We start from the raw sequence: 20,425 nt of genomic DNA, 5'->3' as shown, positions 1-20,425 counted from the left end.
CTCAAATGTTAACTATCTAATTCCATGAACTATTTATTAAATATATAATAAATCCCTTTATTTCAATTTTTTTAATGCATGCACTGAGCTGCCGGTTAGTGCATCTTATTTTAAGTGAGAGACAAATTATTGTAGGAATTATTTAAAAATGATAGGCATTTAGCATCTGCTTCTCAGCTTCACGGCCAAGCATTCTAGTTTCAAGTTTCTGTGAGTAAGCAAAATTAGAGTGCTGTTTACTCAAGCTAAATGTGTGTCTGCCTACTGAGACTGCAGGAATCAAACAGAATAACCCTGAAAAGATGTCATTTAAAAGACATGAAGTCATTGCAGGCATCAGTCAAGCATGTGAGTGATTATGTCCCACGCAGGCTCTTTATATTATGTATGCAGATATTATTATATTATATAACATGTTTCTTGGAAACCAGAAACATTCGAATCACTATACCGGACCTTTTAAAGGAATCGTTTGAACTGGTATACAAAAGACCGAACGATTCGTTCGAAACGAACTGAATCAATTCGAGTGGTTCTCAAGTCAACCGACTCACTGAACCAAAACCTGTCTCTTTCTGACATGTCTGGTTCGTAGCAAGCCAAGAACACACAAGTGAGCTGACAGTATGCGCATTTTAAGTTTACCAAAGATTTGACTGATGGGGCGATAGATTACTAGAGAAGCATATTACCAAAATATTTTACAAATAGAACATACTGCGAATATGTTGATTAAATATACAAAACAGAGTTTGTTTTAAAGAATATCACTTTTTAGTCATGAGATGTAAATCAATGAATCGTAGTTTTGAACTGTTCGAAAGAACCGATTCGCGAAAACGAGTCAGAGTAGTTCATTTCGCAATCGTGTTGCTTTTCACCATGCGTGTTTAACGAACACGCATCGCATTGGCCAAAAGTTGATTGACATACATATTTAACCAATAGAACGTAAGTCGATGAATCCGATGCGAAATGTGAACCAATCAGAGCTCCAATCGCTGTGCCGTTACCATGACGTTTGACTTCTCACATCGACCTTCAAAGCGATCTCATTACAGATGGGGATTTTAGTTTTTTGGAGTGTCTGAGCCATGATTCCGAATCAGTGATAGAACTTCATTCCCCACAATGCAGCAGTACTCTCCAAAGCACCCATGCTTCTGTTTTTGTTATTGTTGTGAGATGTTCGTGGCACAGCTCATCTCGGCGAATGTGTCAGTGTAAATTACACTTGTCATCAGTCTCATGCATGTTTTCTCCTATATGACCGAACATCGTTTCTCAAGAGGACATTGTTCTGATTATCTAAGCTAAATTGGGTGAGTTTTGCTATACGACGTTTGCGGTTTTTTCCACAAAGGAAAAAATAAAAAAACTGCTGCATGTTCAGTAGCACGCAGCTAAAGACAAAGCATGCCGTGTTTATAACATCCAGTCTCATTTAAGGCAGTCCTATGGAATTTGTATTGACAATAACAGTGTTAGAAGGCTGTCATGGTTTTCTTTTTCAACTGCTGTAACAAAGTGTCAGATATGCTTATGCATTGTTTTTCTTCTTGTTGCCACGCTGTACGGAGTAACTTGAGATTGTTTCTAACTTTGGGCCTCGCTTGCTGTAGCCATCCACGATTGTTTGCAATGCATTTATTTCGTATATCAGCAATTATTATGCTGCAACAATCAGGTGTCACGTGCCAGGTAATATTAAAAGTAAATTGAATTATATTTAGTTTTTTTTATCTAGTTTTTTTTTTTTCAACTCATGTGACCATCTGTTTTATTTTAAAGGAGTCATATAATGAAGAATCAAATTATACTTGATAATTTTAGATAAAAGAGCCTGATACTGAGCACTGAAATTAAGCTGCAAGTTTCTGACATCAGACAGATGACGTCAGAAAACGTCCTTGGTCTGTTCATGGAGAGTCTAAATATGGAGTTTGTAGTTTATTATGAGGTGCTAATGATGGGCCCACCTGTCATTACTTGTAATCTATACAGTTCACACAGACAGTCACAGCATTTGTGGCACCAGACAGCCTGTCACAAATGCTCTCTAAGAGCTGATGTGTGTCCGGGTAAGAGAGTCGGCACTCATCATCAGTCATCCGCAGGAACTCGGCATCTAGTTTAACATAAACAGACAGTACCTCTTCAATTGCGCAACACATTCACCTCTCCCCTACTGTCCTCAGTAAGCCTCAATAATAATGTCCATACAATTTTCTGTGGACTAACTAAAGCCTGTTTAAAATTCCTTTTGGAAGTTGTATATTTGTGAATGTGGACAAAGATAAGGCATACATATAGATAGATAGAGATAACTACACATATAGATAGCATATTCAAGATAAAAGAATTACTTTATTGCCTTTTATCTCATCTGCACTTCTTCAAGACACATGATAAGTAACATGTCTATGAACTTTTACTTAACATCAAGATTTTAGGATAAAATTTATCTAGAATATATTGCATTTTTGGTAACACTTTACAATAAGGTTCATTAGTTAACTAATATTAACTACATTAGTTAACATGAACTAATAATTAACTGCGCTTCTACAGCATTTATTAAAGTATTAGTTCACTTTCAAATAAACTTTTCCTGATATTTTCTCACCCCCATGTCATCAAAGATGTTCATGTCTTTCTTTCGTCAGTCGAAAAGAAATTAAGGTTTTTGATGAAAACATTCCAGGATTATTCTCCTTATAGTGGACTTCAATGGGCACCAAACGATTGAAGGTCAAAATTACAGTTTCAGTGCAGCTTCAAAGGGCTTTAAACGATACCAGACGAGGAATAAGGGTCTTATCTAGCGAAACGATCGGTCATTTTCTAAAATAAATACAACTGTATATGCTTTATAAACACAAATTATCGCCTTGCACGTGCTTCAGCTTTCCATATTCTCCAAAACACTTACGCCGTATCTCCTACGCTTTCTCTATTCTACTTACGGAACGAACGCGGCATCAGTTTCGTTTTTTTTCCGTAAGTTGAATAGGGAAGGCGTAGGCGTAAGCGTTTTGGAGAATGCGGAAAGCTGAAGCACGTGCAAGGCGATAATTTGTGTTTATAAAGCATATACAGTTGTATTTTTTTTTTTTTAGAAAATGACCGATCGTTTCGCTAGATAAGACCCTTATTCCTCGTCTGGTATCGTTTAAAGCTCTTTGAAGCTGCACTGAAACTGTAATTTTGACCTTCAACCGTCTGGAGGCCACTGAAGTCACTATAAGGAGAATAATCCTGGAATGTTTTCATCAAAAACCTTAATTTCTTTTCGACTGAAGAAAGAAAGACATGAACATCTTGGATGACATGGGGGTGAGTAAATTATCAGGAAAAGTTTATTTGAAAGTGGACTAATCCTTTAATCCTTGTTAATGTTAATTTCAACATTTACTAATACATTATTAAAATCAAGAGTTGTATTGTTAACATTAGTTAATGCACTGTGAACATGAACAAACAACGAACTGCTGTATTTTCATTAACTAACGTTAACAAATACAGTAACAAATGTATTGCTCATGGTTAGTTCATGTTAGTTAATACATTAACTAATGTTAACCTTATTGTAAAGTGTTACCGTATTATGTCTTTTTACTAATTTATTATTACGCATTGCATTTTTCATCATTTTTATCAACTTTGTTGCCGTTCATAGTTTTTTTTTTTATGCTAATATTTTGCATAAATCTCTCAAAAAATGATGCCATAAAACAACATGCATAATAACTGTTGGTCCTAAAATAGTTTTAGACTAAATATGTCCATTTTAATTTTAATAACTACCCAGGTGCATTACTATTCTGTTGCCATGGAGAAGACATTGGGGGTGGAGTTTCGCAATGTCGGAAATTGCTACTTCCCTCAGAGCAGAGTGGACTGCCACTATACCATCAACTCGCAGCACACATGGGCCAGTAATGACTGGATTGGTCTATTTAAAGTAAGAGAGAGCCGTCTCCAGGACTTCTCAGCACTGATGTGGCTCTTTTGCTTAATTAAAGTTGATCTGTTTTCTTTTACCCTCAGGTTGGCTGGTCATCAATCAAGGACTACCATACGTTTGTGTGGGCAGTAGCACCATCTAGCTACAAAGAGGGGACCTCCGTGAACTGCTGCGTTAATTTCCAAGGTCTCTGAAGCATTGATTTTGGTGTCTTGAAAGTCAGCTGATGGTCTCAATACAGTATGAATAAAGAATAGCGTGCTTTAGGGACATTTAAAGAAGCTAATTACAGTTCCATGCATTGATTCACCCAACTGCTGGGCTCATTCACTGAGATGCATTCAGTACATTAGCAAATGTTTGTCCTCAGATGATCTGTGAAAGAGATAAAATGCCACAAGGAATGCGCCTGCAGTTAATTATTAGTAGGGATGGGCAGGATGTACCCAAATTACTCTAGATTGACTTGCTTCTCTACAATTTGTTTTTTTATAAATAATGAAGCTAAAAATGCTTGTTTTGGCAATTCTTTAAAAAGACAATTTAAAAATGCAGTTTATTTTAAAAGGCTTTACCATGCTGTGCTATAGCGTTCTTTAAATGACAGCCATTAAATTGTGTGTTGTGTGTGAACGCCCCGTCTAGTGGGCCCTAATTATTCAAGGCTTCCTTATAACCAAGAAGTCGACTAATCTTTGAGACAATCCAATGACAAGCCTGTTTCTGAAAAGCACATCCGTAGTAATTAAACTGCAAGGCGTGGGCGCTATATAGCACTCTTTTAAAGTAACATGCAATACCGTGTAGAAGTTTGGGGTCGATAAGATTTTTAAATTTTTTAAAAAAGCTTTAAAAGTCTCTTATTTTAAAAAGGCTGCATTTATTCAATCAAAAATAAAGTTAAACCAATAATATTGTGAAATATTCTCACAATTTAAAATAAATGTTTATTTTATTTTAATATATTTAAAAATGTTATTTATTTCTGTGATGCATCGTTACTTCAGTGTCACATGATTTTTTAGAAATAATTCTATTATATTGGTGCTCAAGTATCATTGCTTATCATAATCAATGTTGAAAGCAGCTTATTTATTGTGAAAACCGTGATACATTTTTTTTCCAGGACTCTCTACTATTTTCAAAACAACATTTTAAATGTCTATACCGTCACTTTTGATCTATTTAACGTGTCCTTGCTGAATAAAAGTATTAATTTCTGACCCCAAAACTAAACAGCAGTGTTAGACCGAGTTTTTGCAAGCGTGCGTGTCTGTGAAAGCGTCATCTGGGCTGAGATTTGCACAGTGCAGAATGGCAGCATTGTAATTTGTGGTGAGTACTGGTGATGGAGACAGAGTGCGTTTAGGACCTCAGAGAGAAACCAGATGAGGTCATCAGCAGTGATTGTGTAGGAAATCTCCAAACTTCACTCACTATGAATAACCAGACAAGAAATGCTGTATTCAAGTACACTTTGCCTATATTCAAAACCAGAGCCCACACGACAATTGTTTTGTTTAAAGTTTTGTTGGCCTGTATTTGGCCTTTCACAGCTTCCTTTTTCTGTCCCCTCTTCAGCTTCATACCTACCAGGGCCTAGTGCTCAGCAGTACCAGTTTGTGTATGTGGATGGAAGGGGAGAGGTTTGTTCTCGCAGCACTGCCTTTACCTTCTCAGCCCCAAAGCCCATGGAAGAGCTGGTGACTCTGGAGGAGGAGAGTCAAGGAGAGGAAGTGGGCGAGAACATGTTGCTGGTCATCCCCAGAGCCCAGCTACTGCAGGTCAGATGAACTCAAAGAATATGTAATACAGTCCATCAATACACAAATGATAAGTTTCACAATAAGAAAATGCCAGATCCTAGTAAAGGCATTTGCCTAAGGCTGTAGTATTCTCTCTGTATGCATGATATATGTAAGGGATAATCCACGGCTAGCTGTACTTGAAGCGATTTTAGTGCACAAAATAAAAAGAAAAAAGGCAAAGAACCACCCGACAAGAAGCAGAGTGCATTAAAATGGTTTAATGCACAGGTATCTGTGGATTATCCCTCATATACCATGGTCAAATGCCAACATTGACAAGTTAAAGTTGTTATTGATGTTTGCAGCACAATATCTGACCAGAAATGTAAAAATTATGGTTAATTTCATTAGTTATGGCTCATTAGATCTAGCCCACTTTAAATCAGACACGGAGATGAAGCAGTGCGGTAAGATTACATTTATGGATGAATGAATTACAGCATTTATTTGAATTAATTGTGATGCATGTGTGAATTACCTGCATCTGTACAGCATCCTTTTAAAGCTGTGCATTTCAAAAACTTCAGTGTTACCCCCTCGTTTCTGAGAAATGACTCAGCGGTGAGGCTGATTTTATCAATAAAAGTCACAGGGCAGCATTGATAGCATGTACGTGCTTAAATGAAAGTAGCGTTAATAAAGAATGGCGATTAAACTGACTGGAATTACCTGTGCATTAAACAATTTTAATGCAAACCTTCTAGCCAATCAGATAAATGTATAGTGACTATATAAATAGTTCAATTAAACTATATACAGTATGATCATATATTAGAAGTAAAAAACAAAATAGTACAAGGGTGTGATTGTCAGCATGAAGCCTTAATAATAATGGTTTCGAAGTTTTAATCACAGTGGAAAAAACTTTTTTTTAATTAAAAGGCACAATATCTAAGATTTTTGGATTGAAATGTCCAAAAACCACTAGAACAGTGTTTATACATTTTGTTGACTTGTTTACTTACATTATCCCAAATGTTTCCAAGAATCCAGAGAAATAAGCCATTTTAACCACGTGTGTCGACTATTAATGACATTGTTACCCTCGATTTCCAGTTTTATTTTGTAGAAACCATGGAAACACCAAAGACGATTTAATATATTACATGTTTTATTAGACAGGTGAGCAACTGTTTGGATACATTCATTGACAGAAAACTAATCATTGTTATATAGCTCAACACAGTAAGTCTTATTGTTTTAATCTCCTTTTCTTGATTTACTGCGAGTACCATGTTTTACTATACCTAATATCGATCTAGCTTACTGCAGTGTGCAACAAGAGTCTCAAAGCAGCCACCGAGCGAATGCACAGAGTAGCATTATAACAACTTTCAACACACAATTGTATCTAATATGATAAAACAGAGCTGCTTTACCCCACATACGCATGACCGGAAGAAGCGGAAGCGCTCGTCTGCGGCATAATAAAAGCTCTCGAGACGTGTGTCGCGCTTGTCTCTCATTATCAATCGCACCAGCGGCCTCGTTCCGCTCCAAAGGCTTTCAGCCACACCCTGCTTCATACTACAGTAATGTTGATAAATCTTCAATACACTAGCTCATCCATGAACATGATTTCTGCCCGAGTCCCGTCGGATTCTTTTCCCCTGGCTGTAAAGTGAAGACAACACCTCCCAAGATTCCGTGAAATCAAGGCGTCATCAAGCTATGCCTTTCTTTTGAATAAGCGACCTCTAGTGGTGAAAAACTACATATTGTGCCTTTAATGCACCATTTCTCTGTATTTTTGTTTAACTTCCAGGTTATAATTTATTTCATTCATTTTTTCTAGCAATTTAGAAGACTGCAGGCCTCAGACAGAGTCTCCTTTTAACATTTCCACAATGTATGGGTTTGTTGTGTGATTTGAGAATCACATGAATAGCTTTAGAGCTTTCCAACCAAGTCAGTAATGCTGTTTTTGTTACTGATATAGCATATGTGAGGAAGACATAAACTTCAGAAACTTAATTACATTAAATGATTTATTATATCATTTATTTGATTTACTTGGTCTGCTACAAGAAAAATATTCTCTCTCTCTCTCTCTCTCATATATATATATTATATATATATATATATATATATATATATATATATATATATATATATAAATAAAATATAAAAATTTGTTTCAAACTTTTTAATCAATTGACAGACCTAATTTAAAATTAGGCTTTCTTCATTTGTATTTATTTTTTTTATTAATATCTGTATCTTTCTCTGTCGTTCTTCCTAACAGAGACGTCTGCAGGAGTGTTTGAAGGAGCGTGCTGAGCTGCTTCAGGCTCTGGAAGCAGCTGACCAGAATGTGGAGAGGGAGAAAGGCAGGAGAGAAAGAGACAGAAGCTCCTGGGAGCAGAGCCGCAAGGAGCTGGAAAGGAAGATTGGCGAGCTGAAGGAGGAAGTGAGAGAATATATCGAGAAAGTAGAGGAAATGAAAAAGAAGCAGAAGGTAGTGTAAACACTCATTCCATCAGCCTGTGTGGTTAGCCCTGGGTCATGGTTTTGTGTATATTTTGTCTTTAATGTGTTTACTGTGGTGTATATGTTCACACACACTGGCGGAAAGCTAACTGCTAAATGATTTTTAGTGTTACAGTTTAGTTTAAGCACCTCACTACCATCACACCTCTCTCTTTTAGGAAGCTGAGGATTTAGGTAAGGGCCTGACAGAGGAGAAGGAAGCCCTGCTAGCTCAAAAAGAAGCTAATGAGCAGCGAATCAGAGAGCTAGAGGAGGACATTAAAGTACTGACCCAGAGAGGCCTGGAGAGAGAGACTGACCTAGAAAGGTGAGAGGCTTTGTGTTTCCTAGTCTTTAAATTACTTTTGTTACACATGTGTATGGCTGGGTATTGATTCAGATTTGATTCGACTCCAATTAATTTGGGTGCATTATATAGTTACAGTTATAATGAACACTTTGCTTTACATATGAAAGAAATTAACTCTCTGTTGATGCTGTAAATTATGCAGGGCAGAGGTTCAGACTAATTCAAATTGGTAACCTGTGTTTTTGAGGAGGTATTCATTGAAAGAATCAGCTTATAAGAGACACTAATTTCAGAAATCAGGCTACACTGGTCACAGTCATGATGAATGTTTTTGATCAGTGATGCATTGAACTTTCGTGGAAAACAAACAAAAAAAAAACAATTGTTTCAGGCAATATAGTTTTGGATGGCCGAAATCATTGACTGATACAGTTTGCGCTTCTCTGATGACGCATTTTGACTGTATCAGTGTATATTTCATGCAAAAAAACGCGGATAAGCTACAACAGGTAAACATGTCAGCAGTGTAAATGCACTTCAACGTGACCAACTCTCATGCTAGAGTAGCAATATGTAAACAACACCCTGAATAGCATACCGAGTTCAATGACCCAGTTATCTAAATTTAATTACCAAAACTTTATTTTCGGTTTTGGTTTTTGCCTGAAGTTTATCAAAACGAAAATAAGTTTTCATTTCAGTGCATCAGTATTTTTGATTCCCTAAAAATAACCCATAAGAGTTATTTGTTTCTGATTCAGACTACATTGATTGTGTTTATTTACAACTAATGTGTCTCCAGTGAACACTTCTGATCCGATTTCATCAAGATTTTCTCAAATTTCATAACTAAACAGAGGACTAAAGGGTGCACACAAACAAAATACTATATAATTGTCACTGCATGTTGATGGCTTGAGCATTGAATTGAGTGTTGATGTTTTAAGCTGTACTGTACTAAAATTATTGTTTAATCAGTATGTGTTATATAAGTAAGTAGTCCTCCTGTGTTCTCTGGGACATATCAGGACAAAAATTGTTTCATATATTAAGGACATATGCATCTTTGACTACCTCCAAATGTCATTGAAGCCATTGGATCATGTACAAGACACAATGGACCCCTTCTAGAGCTCGGTTTAGTGCTGCGAACAGGGTCATACTGTCTTTATGTGTCACGTGGTTTCATTGGTTCTCCTGTGTCCTTTTTCTGCATAGGATGAGAGAACGGGCTAAGAAAGCAGCAGCTCAAAAGAAGGAAGATGAGGATGAACACAAGAACCTGAAGGTTTCTCAGCTAACACTTGTACACCCTTGTACACAAATAAGCATAAACACAAGTACATGGTCATTATTGTGCCATTGTTTTGTGTATTATACTAGTTAAAGATGGAACAGACAGAAAAAGAGCTGCACAGTCTTTCATCAGAGTTTCAGAGTCTGAGAAGCTCACTGGCCCAGAGAGATACACATGCTCTACAGCTCCGAGACACCATCACAACCCTCACACACAAACTCAACAGCGCTCACAGGAAGGAGGTAACACTCCAGCAGTTTTCACACCCCAGCTTTCAATTAGGGGGCTTACACGGGGCGTATTGTCTCAGAATAGATATTTGACACCATTTATCCATGAAGTTCGTGTTATTTATAAGGGGGTCAAGGTTTGGCTGGTTAGCATGGTCCAGACAGCCCCTGCTGGTAGATGTTGTAAATACACCATAAAGGGGCAGAAAGCATGTCTTTCTACTTTGATGGCCATTCTGCTCAACATATGTTAACATATGATACTGTTCAAAAGTCTGGGCATGGCAAGATTTTTTTTTTTTTCATCACATGATCAATCAGAAATCATTCTAATATGCTGAATTGGTGCTCAAATAACATTTCTTATCATCAATCTTGAAAACAGTTTTGCTGCTTAATATTTTTGTGAAAACCATTATACATTTTTTCAGTATTCTTTGATTAATGGACTGTTCTGAAGAAAAGCATTTATTTGAAATAATTTGAAATTTTTTGTAACAATGTAGTCTTTACTGTCACTTTTGATCAATTTAAAGCAACCTTGCTGAATAAAAGTATCCATTTCTTTTAAAAAAAAAAAAAAAAAAAAAAAAAAAAAAAAACTTACTTGCCCCAAACTTTTACATGTTAGTATGTTTTGCAAGTGTTTTGATTTTTATTTATTTTTATTAAATAAACTGTTTTTACCTTCCCATATTCTTCTAGTTGGTCAGTCAGCATAAGATGCTGAGAAATGATGTGACACATTTGAACCATGTCTATATAGTCCAGCAATAAATAAAAAAATAAAACCGATCATCCTAACAGCCTCTAGACTGTCAACGTCTTTTTAGCATGACACGATTACATCTGTGTCATTGTTGATCAGGCAGCCAATGAAGTAGCATTGAGTGAACTCCGGAGTGTTCAAGAGCGTCTGAACGTGAGTGAACGCTGTGTGGAGACTCTGAGAGGGGAGCTGAGAGACATGGTCGCTCAGAGGGACACCACACACGCCGAGCTCCATCAGGCGCGTCTGCAGGCCGCACAGCTCACACTTCAGCTGGCAGATGCAAGCCTGGCTCTGAGAGAGGGCAGAGCCAACTGGGCAAAGGAAAGAGAGACCCTGCAGCAGAATGCTGAGGTACGTGCAGCTAAAATTATTTTTTAAAACACAATAGCAACTTTGAGACTGTTGTTCATTGAAGTGACTGCATGAACTGACAGATGGACAAAGTGCGTCTGGAACGCCTAAATGATGAGATCCAGCAGAAGGAGGAGATGTTGCAAGAGGCGAGGATGGAGAGAGAAAAAGCAGTAGTGGAGCTGGGACGAGAGAAAGACTGCAATCGGGTAAATAGAAAAAATATAGAAATGATAAATTATTATATATATATATATATATATATATATATATATATATATATATATATATATATATATATATATATATATATATATATATATATATATAAATAAAATATAGTGTGTGTGTGTGTGTATATATTATATATATATACATACACTACCGTTCAAAAGTTTGGGATCGGTAAGATTTTTAATATTTTTAAAAGAAGTTTTGTCTGCTCACCAAGATTGTTTTTTTTTTTTTTTATTAAAAAAAAAATTAAAAATACAGTAAAAACAGTAATATTGTGAAATATTATTACAATTTAAAATAACTGTTTTCTATTGGAATATATTTTAAAATGTAATTTATTCCTGTGATGCAAAGCTGAATTTTCAGCATCATTACTCCAGTCTTCAGTGTCACATGATCCTTCAGAAATCATTCTAATATGCTGATTTGCTGCTCAAGAAACATTTATTATTATTATCAATGTTAAAAATAGTTGTGTTCTTTTTTTCAGGATTCCTTGATGAATAGAAAGTTCAAAAGAACAGCATTTATCTGAAATACAAAGCTTATGTAACATTATACACTACCGTTCAAAAGTTTGGGGTCAGTAAGAATTTGTATTTTTATTTTTTTGAGAAGAATTTAAAGAAATTAATATTTTTTTCAGCAAGGATGCATTAAATCAATCAAAAGTGACAGTAAAGACATTTAAAATGTAACAAAAGATTAGATTTCAAATAAACGCTGTTCGTTTGAACTTTCTATTCATCAAAGAAATATTGTACACAAATATTTTATACAATTGTAAACAATAAATGTTTCTTGAGCAGCAGATCAGCATATTAGAATGATTTCTGAAGGATCATGTGACACTGAAGACTGGAGTAATGATGCTGAAAATTCAGCTTTGATCACTGGAATAAATTACTTTGTAAAATATATTCAAATAGAAAACAATTATTTTAAATTGTAATAATATTTCACAATATTATGTTTTTTATTTTATTTTTAATTAAATGAATGCAGCCTTGGTGAGCAGACGAAACTTCTTTTAAAGACATTAAAAATCTTACCGATCCAAAACTTTTGAACGGTAGTGTACATATATATATATATATATATATATATATATATATATATATATATATATATATATATATATATATCACACACACAGTATAATATATTTTAAAATTAAATTAATTAACATATTACTTTAAAATAACAGCATGTAGCCTTATCTCAACGGTCTTAACAGTTTTAATTTCTTCAAGTAAGCAATTGGTTTTCTTGTCAATATTTTTAGAACCATCTGTTTAACAGTGTTAACAGCACCTTTTGAAGGAGTTAACATGGTCAATATCACATATTTGTTTACATTTGGTTAGTGACCTAGAATGACCTATGCCATTTGCATATTTATATAATGTAAATTAAGGTATAAATTACATTTGCTATGTAACTTAAATCGAAATATTTAAATACATGTACTTTATAGTACTTTTGTGAAAGTTGTGTGTGTGTTTTCAGGTTCAGCTAAGCGAGACTCGCCGTGAGCTGCAGGAGCTGAAGGCCAGCCTCAGAGTGGCTCAGAAAGAGAAGGAGCAACTGCAGACAGAAATACAGGCAAGATCTTTGGCACAAAACTCACCGGTGCAGTCACATTCTTATCAAAGCCATCTTAAAAGTCTGGTTCTGACAGGTCATCCAACAAGTTACAATGTTTGCTCGGTTTCAGCTAAGTTTTCTTCAGTTTCTTGGTAAACAACCATCTTATTCACCTGAGCCTGAAGGCATAGCAGAAACATGCTGTTGTACCAGTCCTAACCACCAGATGCAACCTGTCTCTCAAGAGTATGTTTTGCTCTCTGTGTCTGACAGCGCTGGGCTCCTGGTTTAAAGCAATTTTCCACATTGTAAATACACTTACATTGGAAACCGAGCAGGGGAGTGGGCAGATGGATTTAAACACAGAAATCTGAAGCTTGTATTTTTAGTAGTCTTTGCATGAATTCTTAAGTACATAAATCTTACTTGAGCCATAAACTAGCTGGAAGAACATCTGGTTAGTATGTTACATATGTAATGGCTATGAATGGAGTTTGCAGAATATCAACATAGGCGTGTGGTCATGCATATGCAGTTATGTGGCATCCTTTTATGGTATCCCCGTGCGGGTACCAAGTGAAAGTAACTTTACATTTTTAGCTAGTCATGATGTTAAAAATGTTAAAGTTAAAATTTGAATAAAACTTTGCAGGGTTGATAAGTGATTCTGTCACAAGAGTTACATATGTAATGTTGTTATGTTTATACTTTAACATAAATTTGTATATCTTGAATGTTTATTCACTTTGCTCTATGTTTTCCGACTGGCCACCCACTGTAAGTGCATTACTGAAAATGCATTTTTCGTTCTGTTAAGGTGATGATACACGGAGAGCGATGATGCTTGGGCACTTTCCAATTGAGACTGTGTAACAAATTTCTATCTGGATACTTTAGATTATAATTTGTTTCCCATTCTCAATAGAAAAGTGCCCAAGCATCATCACTCAGCGACACTGCCTGGCAACATTCCTCAAAAAGTTGCTCTGGGTGTCATCACTTTTATGGCCATTACGCAACAAGCTGACATCAAAGAAATAGCAGCAATGAAAGACGACTGTGTTGTCGCCTCGTGTCATCGACGGCTGACCACTGGATTGGTGTGTCATGGCCCTTATTAGACTGAAAATTACCCAGAATATTTAAGATATGTTTTTAAACATACAATGGTAAGACTTAAGGTACGGGTTAAACAAAAAGGTGACCAGTTTATTATTATTTATACCAGTACTTACACTAATTTTCTCTATAGCTGTTCTGAAAGAAGAAAAGGGAAACTGCAAATGTATGTAACAATGAATTAAAAAACACAACATTGCAAATACAAATCTACTACGTATACTTAAGATGAAGGCACCAAGTTTTTACTGAAATCTGACCTATCACACCCCCGATTCAGGGACAGGATGACGGACCGTATGGTATTTAAACATAACAGTGTGACATTATTTCATTCTATACAATGTAATGTTTGTTAACTGTGCGTGTGTGCAGGAAGTGATGGAGTACAGCCGTCAGCTGGAGAGAAGGCTGGAGGTGCTGAGCGATTCTAAATGGAGTGAGACGGCCCTGCTGCAGAGCAGTGAGTCACTGTGCTTTCTTTAATTCTGTACAAACATCACTACACAACGACACTATTGTGAGTCTGTCTCCTTTCTTTATTGCCCTCTCACAACAATACCACAGAACTCCAGGCGGCAGACAGCCACATCATAAAATGCCACACACCACTGCACAACACTGTGTTATACGGCCCTGCACAATGACAAGTCTTCACCACTATACAACACAGCACACCGACCCCATCTCCCGGAAGCACACAACTCTGCCATACTACACAACATCATAATGTAACACTGCTTTATATTAGACTCGTTAACTTTTACCTCAGACCGCTCACACCTGACATATTGTGCGGAAAAATTTAACATTTTCCCACAGTGGCAAATGGCAGTTTCTAGTTGTAAAGTTGAACAGGTTTTTGGCCAGTATAACCTTCAAAGTTGTTCAGACTTTATGCTGATAATGAAAAGTCTGACAACAGCATTAAACAACAGTTCTAGTTATGCAAATTAGGAAAATCTTTCAAAGCAGTAGGGCTACACAATAAATAAATAAAAAACAAGATCTTATAGGTTTGTAGTGTCAAAAATATAAGGTTAAGCATTATAACTAATCACATACATGTCTTGCATGAATGCAGTGTCGACTTGCATTTTACAGGCCTTGTCATATTGTTTGCTTTCTGTTTTATTAAATCAGATTCACATTTTTAGTAGGGCTGTCAAACGATTGATCGCGATTAATCGTATACAAAATAAAAGTTTGAGTTTGCATAATATATGTGGGTGTACTGTGTGTAATTATTATGTATATATAAATACACACAAAGTAATGTATATATTTAAGAGAAATATGTTATGTACAAAATATTTTTATTTATATATAATATAAATTATATAAAAATATAAATAAATACATATACTTGTAAATATTTCTCAAATATATACATGAATGTGTTTGTATTTATATGTACATAATAATTACACACAGTACACCCACATATATTAGGCAAACTCAAACTTTTATTTTGTATGCGATTAATCGCGATTAATCGTTTGACAGCCCTAATTTTTAGCTTGTTTTGGATGTGTAGCTGACATGACGAATATGGCATAATGTTGCCCCACAAAAAAACAAGTATTTTAATGTAAATTCTACAATATTATTTTTATATTTAATGTAAGTTCTATTATATTCACATAACAACATTAAAAAAACCTGACAATTACTGCTTGGTTTTTGTTATAATTGGGCAGCCAGACACTTATTAGGGCACTTGTGAAAGCTCATCTGCCATTCCTGGTTTCAGGTCATACAGAAAGCCCACTGCTATCTGATTCTGAGGACGAGAACCCTGAGGCCTTGCAGGATGCACACTCTTCTGGGCCTCTGAACCACTACAGTCTGTGCGAGCAGCCCCAGGCTGACCTGCTGCTCCCGGCCACCCCGCCACCCTCTCCCAGACATCCCTCCAGCATGGACATGGTGGTCATCAGCCAACCTGCACCCCTCTCATCTCCACACCAGCCCAGTGCTCACACACACACTCACAGCTCTGAGTCGGTGAGGGTTTGTCATCATTAAGTTATTGCAGCACATCCAAATATATATATATATTTTTTTTGTTACGTAAAAAAAATTAGGTGAAGAATTGGCACACTGCTTGTGCCTCTCGCTTCACATCAAATCTGTTATGATCAAATGACAAAAAATAAGCTATAAAATATTTGCTAACAATTTGCACTAAAACTATTCAGAGATGTAAGATGCTGAATGGTCTGCAAGTTTTGCATTACATTATGATCAACATTGAGTTCTCGAAAGGTGCTGAAGTATATACATACAATTTATTGTTATTCATTTATTAATTTTTCCGACATCCAAACTCTCTGACATAGCTTTTCACTGAGTAAAATTTGATTGTCTGAATGCTTTAACCCTCATGTTCAGTTTGGGAAGCGTCTGTTAGTGAAGTGAAGGATTTCAACACCCTTTAATAAAAGGCATTACTTAAAAATATCAATTCCCACAAGCTAGAATTCTCTGAATTGTTCATTTTATTTTGTTTTACTGTATTTTTTATTGTATCTTTCTAAAATGCATTTTTGCTGAAACTTTTACCAAACAGCGCAATTACAAAATACTTTTTTTTTTTTTAAAGAACATAACATTTTTATGATACAATAGAGGGTTAAAGCTATAATATCTGTATCCACCTTTTTTTAACATATGACAGGGCACGGCCATTTGCAACCTAAATTTGTCTTGCTTCCGGTGTCTGTCGCTTACAGTTAAATTTACCTGTACAAAAGCAGTCCATTATACTGCTTTATATTGCAAATTGGTACTTATCATATTTTAATTAATTATCATGATCATAAACACACTGGTTTTATTTTTCTATAGCGGCAAATGAATCAGAAGTCTCGCACATTAACAGAAAATGCCTTACTTCCATTATTGAAAAATAATCAGGTTTGATTAGGAATCTAAATGGGAAAATCATTTAGAAGTTAATGATTTTTACATGCACATAAAATGCTCAATCTCAGCCTAGGCTCAGAATAAAATAAAACCTTAGAATACTGCAGAATAATATTTCAAGCTCAATGTGTTGGACTTCATAGAGATGCATTGAGCCAGATACCAATATTCAGAATGATACCATCTCAGAATGATATTTCAAACTCAGCGTGAAGTCGTTCATAAGAGATGCACTATACTGCTGGTTGCGCTTGTTCTTCAGACTTGCAGTGAATAGGCCCTTTATTCATGCATATGTGACTGCATGTGTTTTACAGGAGGAAGAGTTTGAGGCCGTTTTGTCAGGAGGCCACAGCCCTGGAGAGGAGACAGCTCTTCTCTTGCCTGACAACAGAGACGCTACCCTCGGGTACAGCACGCACAAACACACATTCACTGTCTATAAACCCCATCAGTCACACTGTCGTTATCTGTGACCTGCAGACACGGGCTCAGATAGATTTTCACATATACTCTTACACAACCCACGCGAGTAAATATGTCACTGTCGCAAAAAACATTAGGCCCTTCTCTCTCCCGAACGCCTGACTTTATATCTCCCTGTCACAGTCTGTCTCTTTTTCTGTCTTTGCACACTCGCACACGCTAATGCAGGCCTTTATTTATGGTGACAGTCCGAATATGGTGAGGAGATGGAAGTTTTGAATACCACCTCATAAAATTAGTGAGGGAGAAGAGAGTGAGAGAAAGGATAGGGGGAGTTCTGTGAGGGGAGGACAAGAGGACAGATAAGTTGACAGGAAGCTGTAGCAATGATTTACTGAGAGGGTAGTCAGCGCTCACCGGCCAATTTTCAGCATCATTAAAACCCTTTCTCCCTCACTTCTCTCCTTCACCCTCTTTCTTTCTCTCCCCAACTCTACACCTCCACCCCCCCTCTGTCTGTTTCCCTCTCTATCCATCTCTTTCACCCTCTGCCATCTATAAACGCTCCGTTTCTTCCCAAACTCACTCTTGTCCTGTTGTGTGTGTCGTCATGCAGAGATCTGGCAGAGAGTCCCCTGTGGTGAGAAGCTGAACTGCAAGAACAGAGGGCCAGCGCAGCGTGGATGGCTTTGCGCAAGCGCAACACGTGTTACGAGTTTTGTATTTAGAAGCATTTGCGCTTTACATTATATTGACATGAGTATCTAAATATGCAATTTGCTTTACACTTTATATGCACTTAGAATATGCATAAGCTATTAGACCTCTTCATGTTGCACACAGTTTTATGGTAACTTGCACGGACATGTTATTTTACACATATCAACTGACAAGAAGAAAGTGTCTGTAATGAGCAGATAGAGGGAAAGGTTGTATTTGAGGCAGAGAAAATAATGTGTGTGTTTCTGTGTGTGTTAGGGTTGTTTATTTTGATAAATCTTCATTTTCTTGTGTTTTATCTGAGTTCTGCCATAAGGCTTGTATGGTTATAACAGTTATCATTAATCTGCATCAGCAATAACGTAAAGCACAATGCCATCAAGATCTTTTCAGGTTTTAAATGTAAGATTTAGTTTGGGTGCTCTTCATTTCGTGGGTCTTGTGGTAGAAGTATTTTGAAGAAATGATGTTTGAAGAAAGATTGTGTGAAAGTTCACACATAAAATGATTATGTGCAATGGGCTAAACCAGCGACTGATCGTTCAGTTTGGATGTAAGAGTAAAGAGTGGCACTTTTGATTCCTTTCAGGAAGTTTACCGCCATCTTCGTGTAAAATTCATACGCCCGAGATCTTCTTTGGAGAAAATCCACTTTAGCATGGAAACTGGGGTTTTATGAACAGTTTAACTAGTTATTTTAATGAATTTAATTCCTCCAAATTTATATTTGGTGCTTCATCTTAGTTTCCTGCATTGTATCGAAACACTGTTTTACATTAAGGATGAAATTAGTATTTGTATGTCAAATATATTTAGACAGACAGCTTAACTACTCAATGTTCCTCTTCGGGTTGGAGATATATTAGAAACTTTTTGCAGTACTGTAAGAAGGTTTTTTTAATTTATTTTAAGGGTTGAATTGAACTTTTTTAAATTGTGCCTCACTAAATTGAAGAAATCTCGTGTTTAATTTAATTGAACGTGTGATGGCTTGATGGTGCATCACGTTGATCATGTGGAGAACATTATTTGGCCGTGTTTAAACTTTGCTGGAGCTCATTACCTGAGGAAAAATTCACAATTTCAAGACACCACGATTACATTTTAATTACATTCACAGGGAAAGTATTTTAATGCATATATTAAAAAGTAAAATAATGAAGGGGAATATTAATGAAAAGGTATCATACATTAAATGTTTTTTTTCTTTTTAATGTTTGAAACATTTTCCTGTTGAGCTCACTGTACTCACAGAACTTCTGTTTGGTTGATTTGTTCTTGCTGTTTACTGTAGGGTGACGTTTAAATAGCTCCTATATGTTATTTGCCTTTTATACAACATGTCATAATCTGTATTGACTTTAAAAGTGATGTAACCATTACACCTCACTGAAACAGGCTTTTGCGATCACTTTGTATTCATCAGTCTACTGTATTTGTATTGTGCACTGGTCACTGTACTCTAGAGCGTCATCTTTAGTGTCAGGATATCTGAGATTGAAAACAGTTCCCATTTTCATGAGATAAACTTCACCTGAAATGTAACCTGAAAGCTCAGTTTGATCACCCAGTAGATGCAAAAAAAAAAAAAGATTCCCGTTAGCCACTATACTACAACCGTAAACCTGTTTATAGCAGGCAATATGTTAAGATTAGTCCTACGTAATGGTTGTCCACTTTCCTGAGTTTCTGTAATGTCTAAGAGACATTGTCTTTAAGAACGCAGGTCATTTCAGGGTAATACAATCAAAGAATTTGTTTTATTGTTTGCTTTTTTTGTGCAGTTATTCCTACTTTCACTTATCTAACTTTGTTTTAGGTTATGCCGTTCTGTTCAGGATGTGGGATGGGTTTCATTAATAAAATAATTAATGTAATGTTTGTTGTGTGTCCATGTGCTCTACGTAGCACTTCACAATAAGGTTAATTCGTTAAACATTATTTGCATTAAGTAACTAAAAATGAGACGATTTTACAGCATTTATTATTGTGGGTTAATATTCATTTATAAATACACTATTGTTCATTGTTAATTCATGTTTGTTCACTATACATTACCTAATTTATACAAATTGAAATTATAAAATGTATTAGTATAAGCAGAAAATGACATTAACCTAGGACCTAGTACCATTTTGGAGGATGTTAGAGATTTTTTTCAAAATCTGTATAGGTCAATATTCAGCTCATGCTCATTTCCCTAA

General features: G+C 36.0%; 2 protein-coding genes across 4 annotated transcripts in view; one reads left to right on the top strand and one right to left on the bottom strand.

Moving 5' to 3' along the window:
• hoxc11a (homeobox C11a) overlaps positions 1-20,425 on the bottom strand; it is a 92,635-nt gene that overhangs the window by 67,807 nt on the left and 4,403 nt on the right. The window lies entirely within an intron of this gene.
• On the top strand, positions 1,141-20,098 carry calcoco1a (calcium binding and coiled-coil domain 1a). Of its 2 annotated transcripts, XM_048178956.1 has the most exons (15): positions 1,144-1,322; positions 3,812-3,964; positions 4,051-4,153; positions 5,549-5,751; positions 8,021-8,233; positions 8,424-8,572; positions 9,773-9,842; positions 9,938-10,093; positions 10,950-11,204; positions 11,288-11,413; positions 12,951-13,046; positions 14,523-14,610; positions 15,901-16,154; positions 17,393-17,484; positions 18,118-20,098. In XM_048178956.1, exons 2-15 carry the CDS (start codon positions 3,833-3,835, stop codon positions 18,143-18,145), a joined length of 1,965 nt encoding a protein of 654 aa, XP_048034913.1. In that variant the 5' UTR covers positions 1,144-1,322; positions 3,812-3,832; the 3' UTR covers positions 18,146-20,098. The 2 variants fall into 2 exon arrangements, with proteins under 2 accessions (XP_048034914.1, XP_048034913.1); XM_048178957.1 differs by lacking the exon at positions 9,938-10,093 and having other exon boundaries at positions 1,141-1,322.

This window comes from Megalobrama amblycephala, linkage group LG24 (genome assembly GCF_018812025.1).
Source record: "Megalobrama amblycephala isolate DHTTF-2021 linkage group LG24, ASM1881202v1, whole genome shotgun sequence".
Taxonomy (NCBI): Eukaryota; Metazoa; Chordata; class Actinopteri; order Cypriniformes; family Xenocyprididae; genus Megalobrama; species Megalobrama amblycephala.
The sequence above is the reverse complement of the archived record's forward strand: the minus strand, read 5'-3'. Positions and strand labels throughout refer to the sequence as shown.

Bases quoted from the DNA above. Each gene is read 5' to 3' on its own strand.
- calcoco1a (XM_048178956.1), top strand. From the start codon at position 3,833: ATGGAGAAGACATTGGGGGTGGAGTTTCGCAATGTCGGAAATTGCTAC. The intron at 3,965-4,050 runs GTAAGAGAGAGC...TTTTACCCTCAG, and splicing joins ACTGGATTGGTCTATTTAAA to GTTGGCTGGTCATCAATCAA. The intron at 14,611-15,900 runs GTGAGTCACTGT...TCCTGGTTTCAG, and splicing joins GACGGCCCTGCTGCAGAGCA to GTCATACAGAAAGCCCACTG.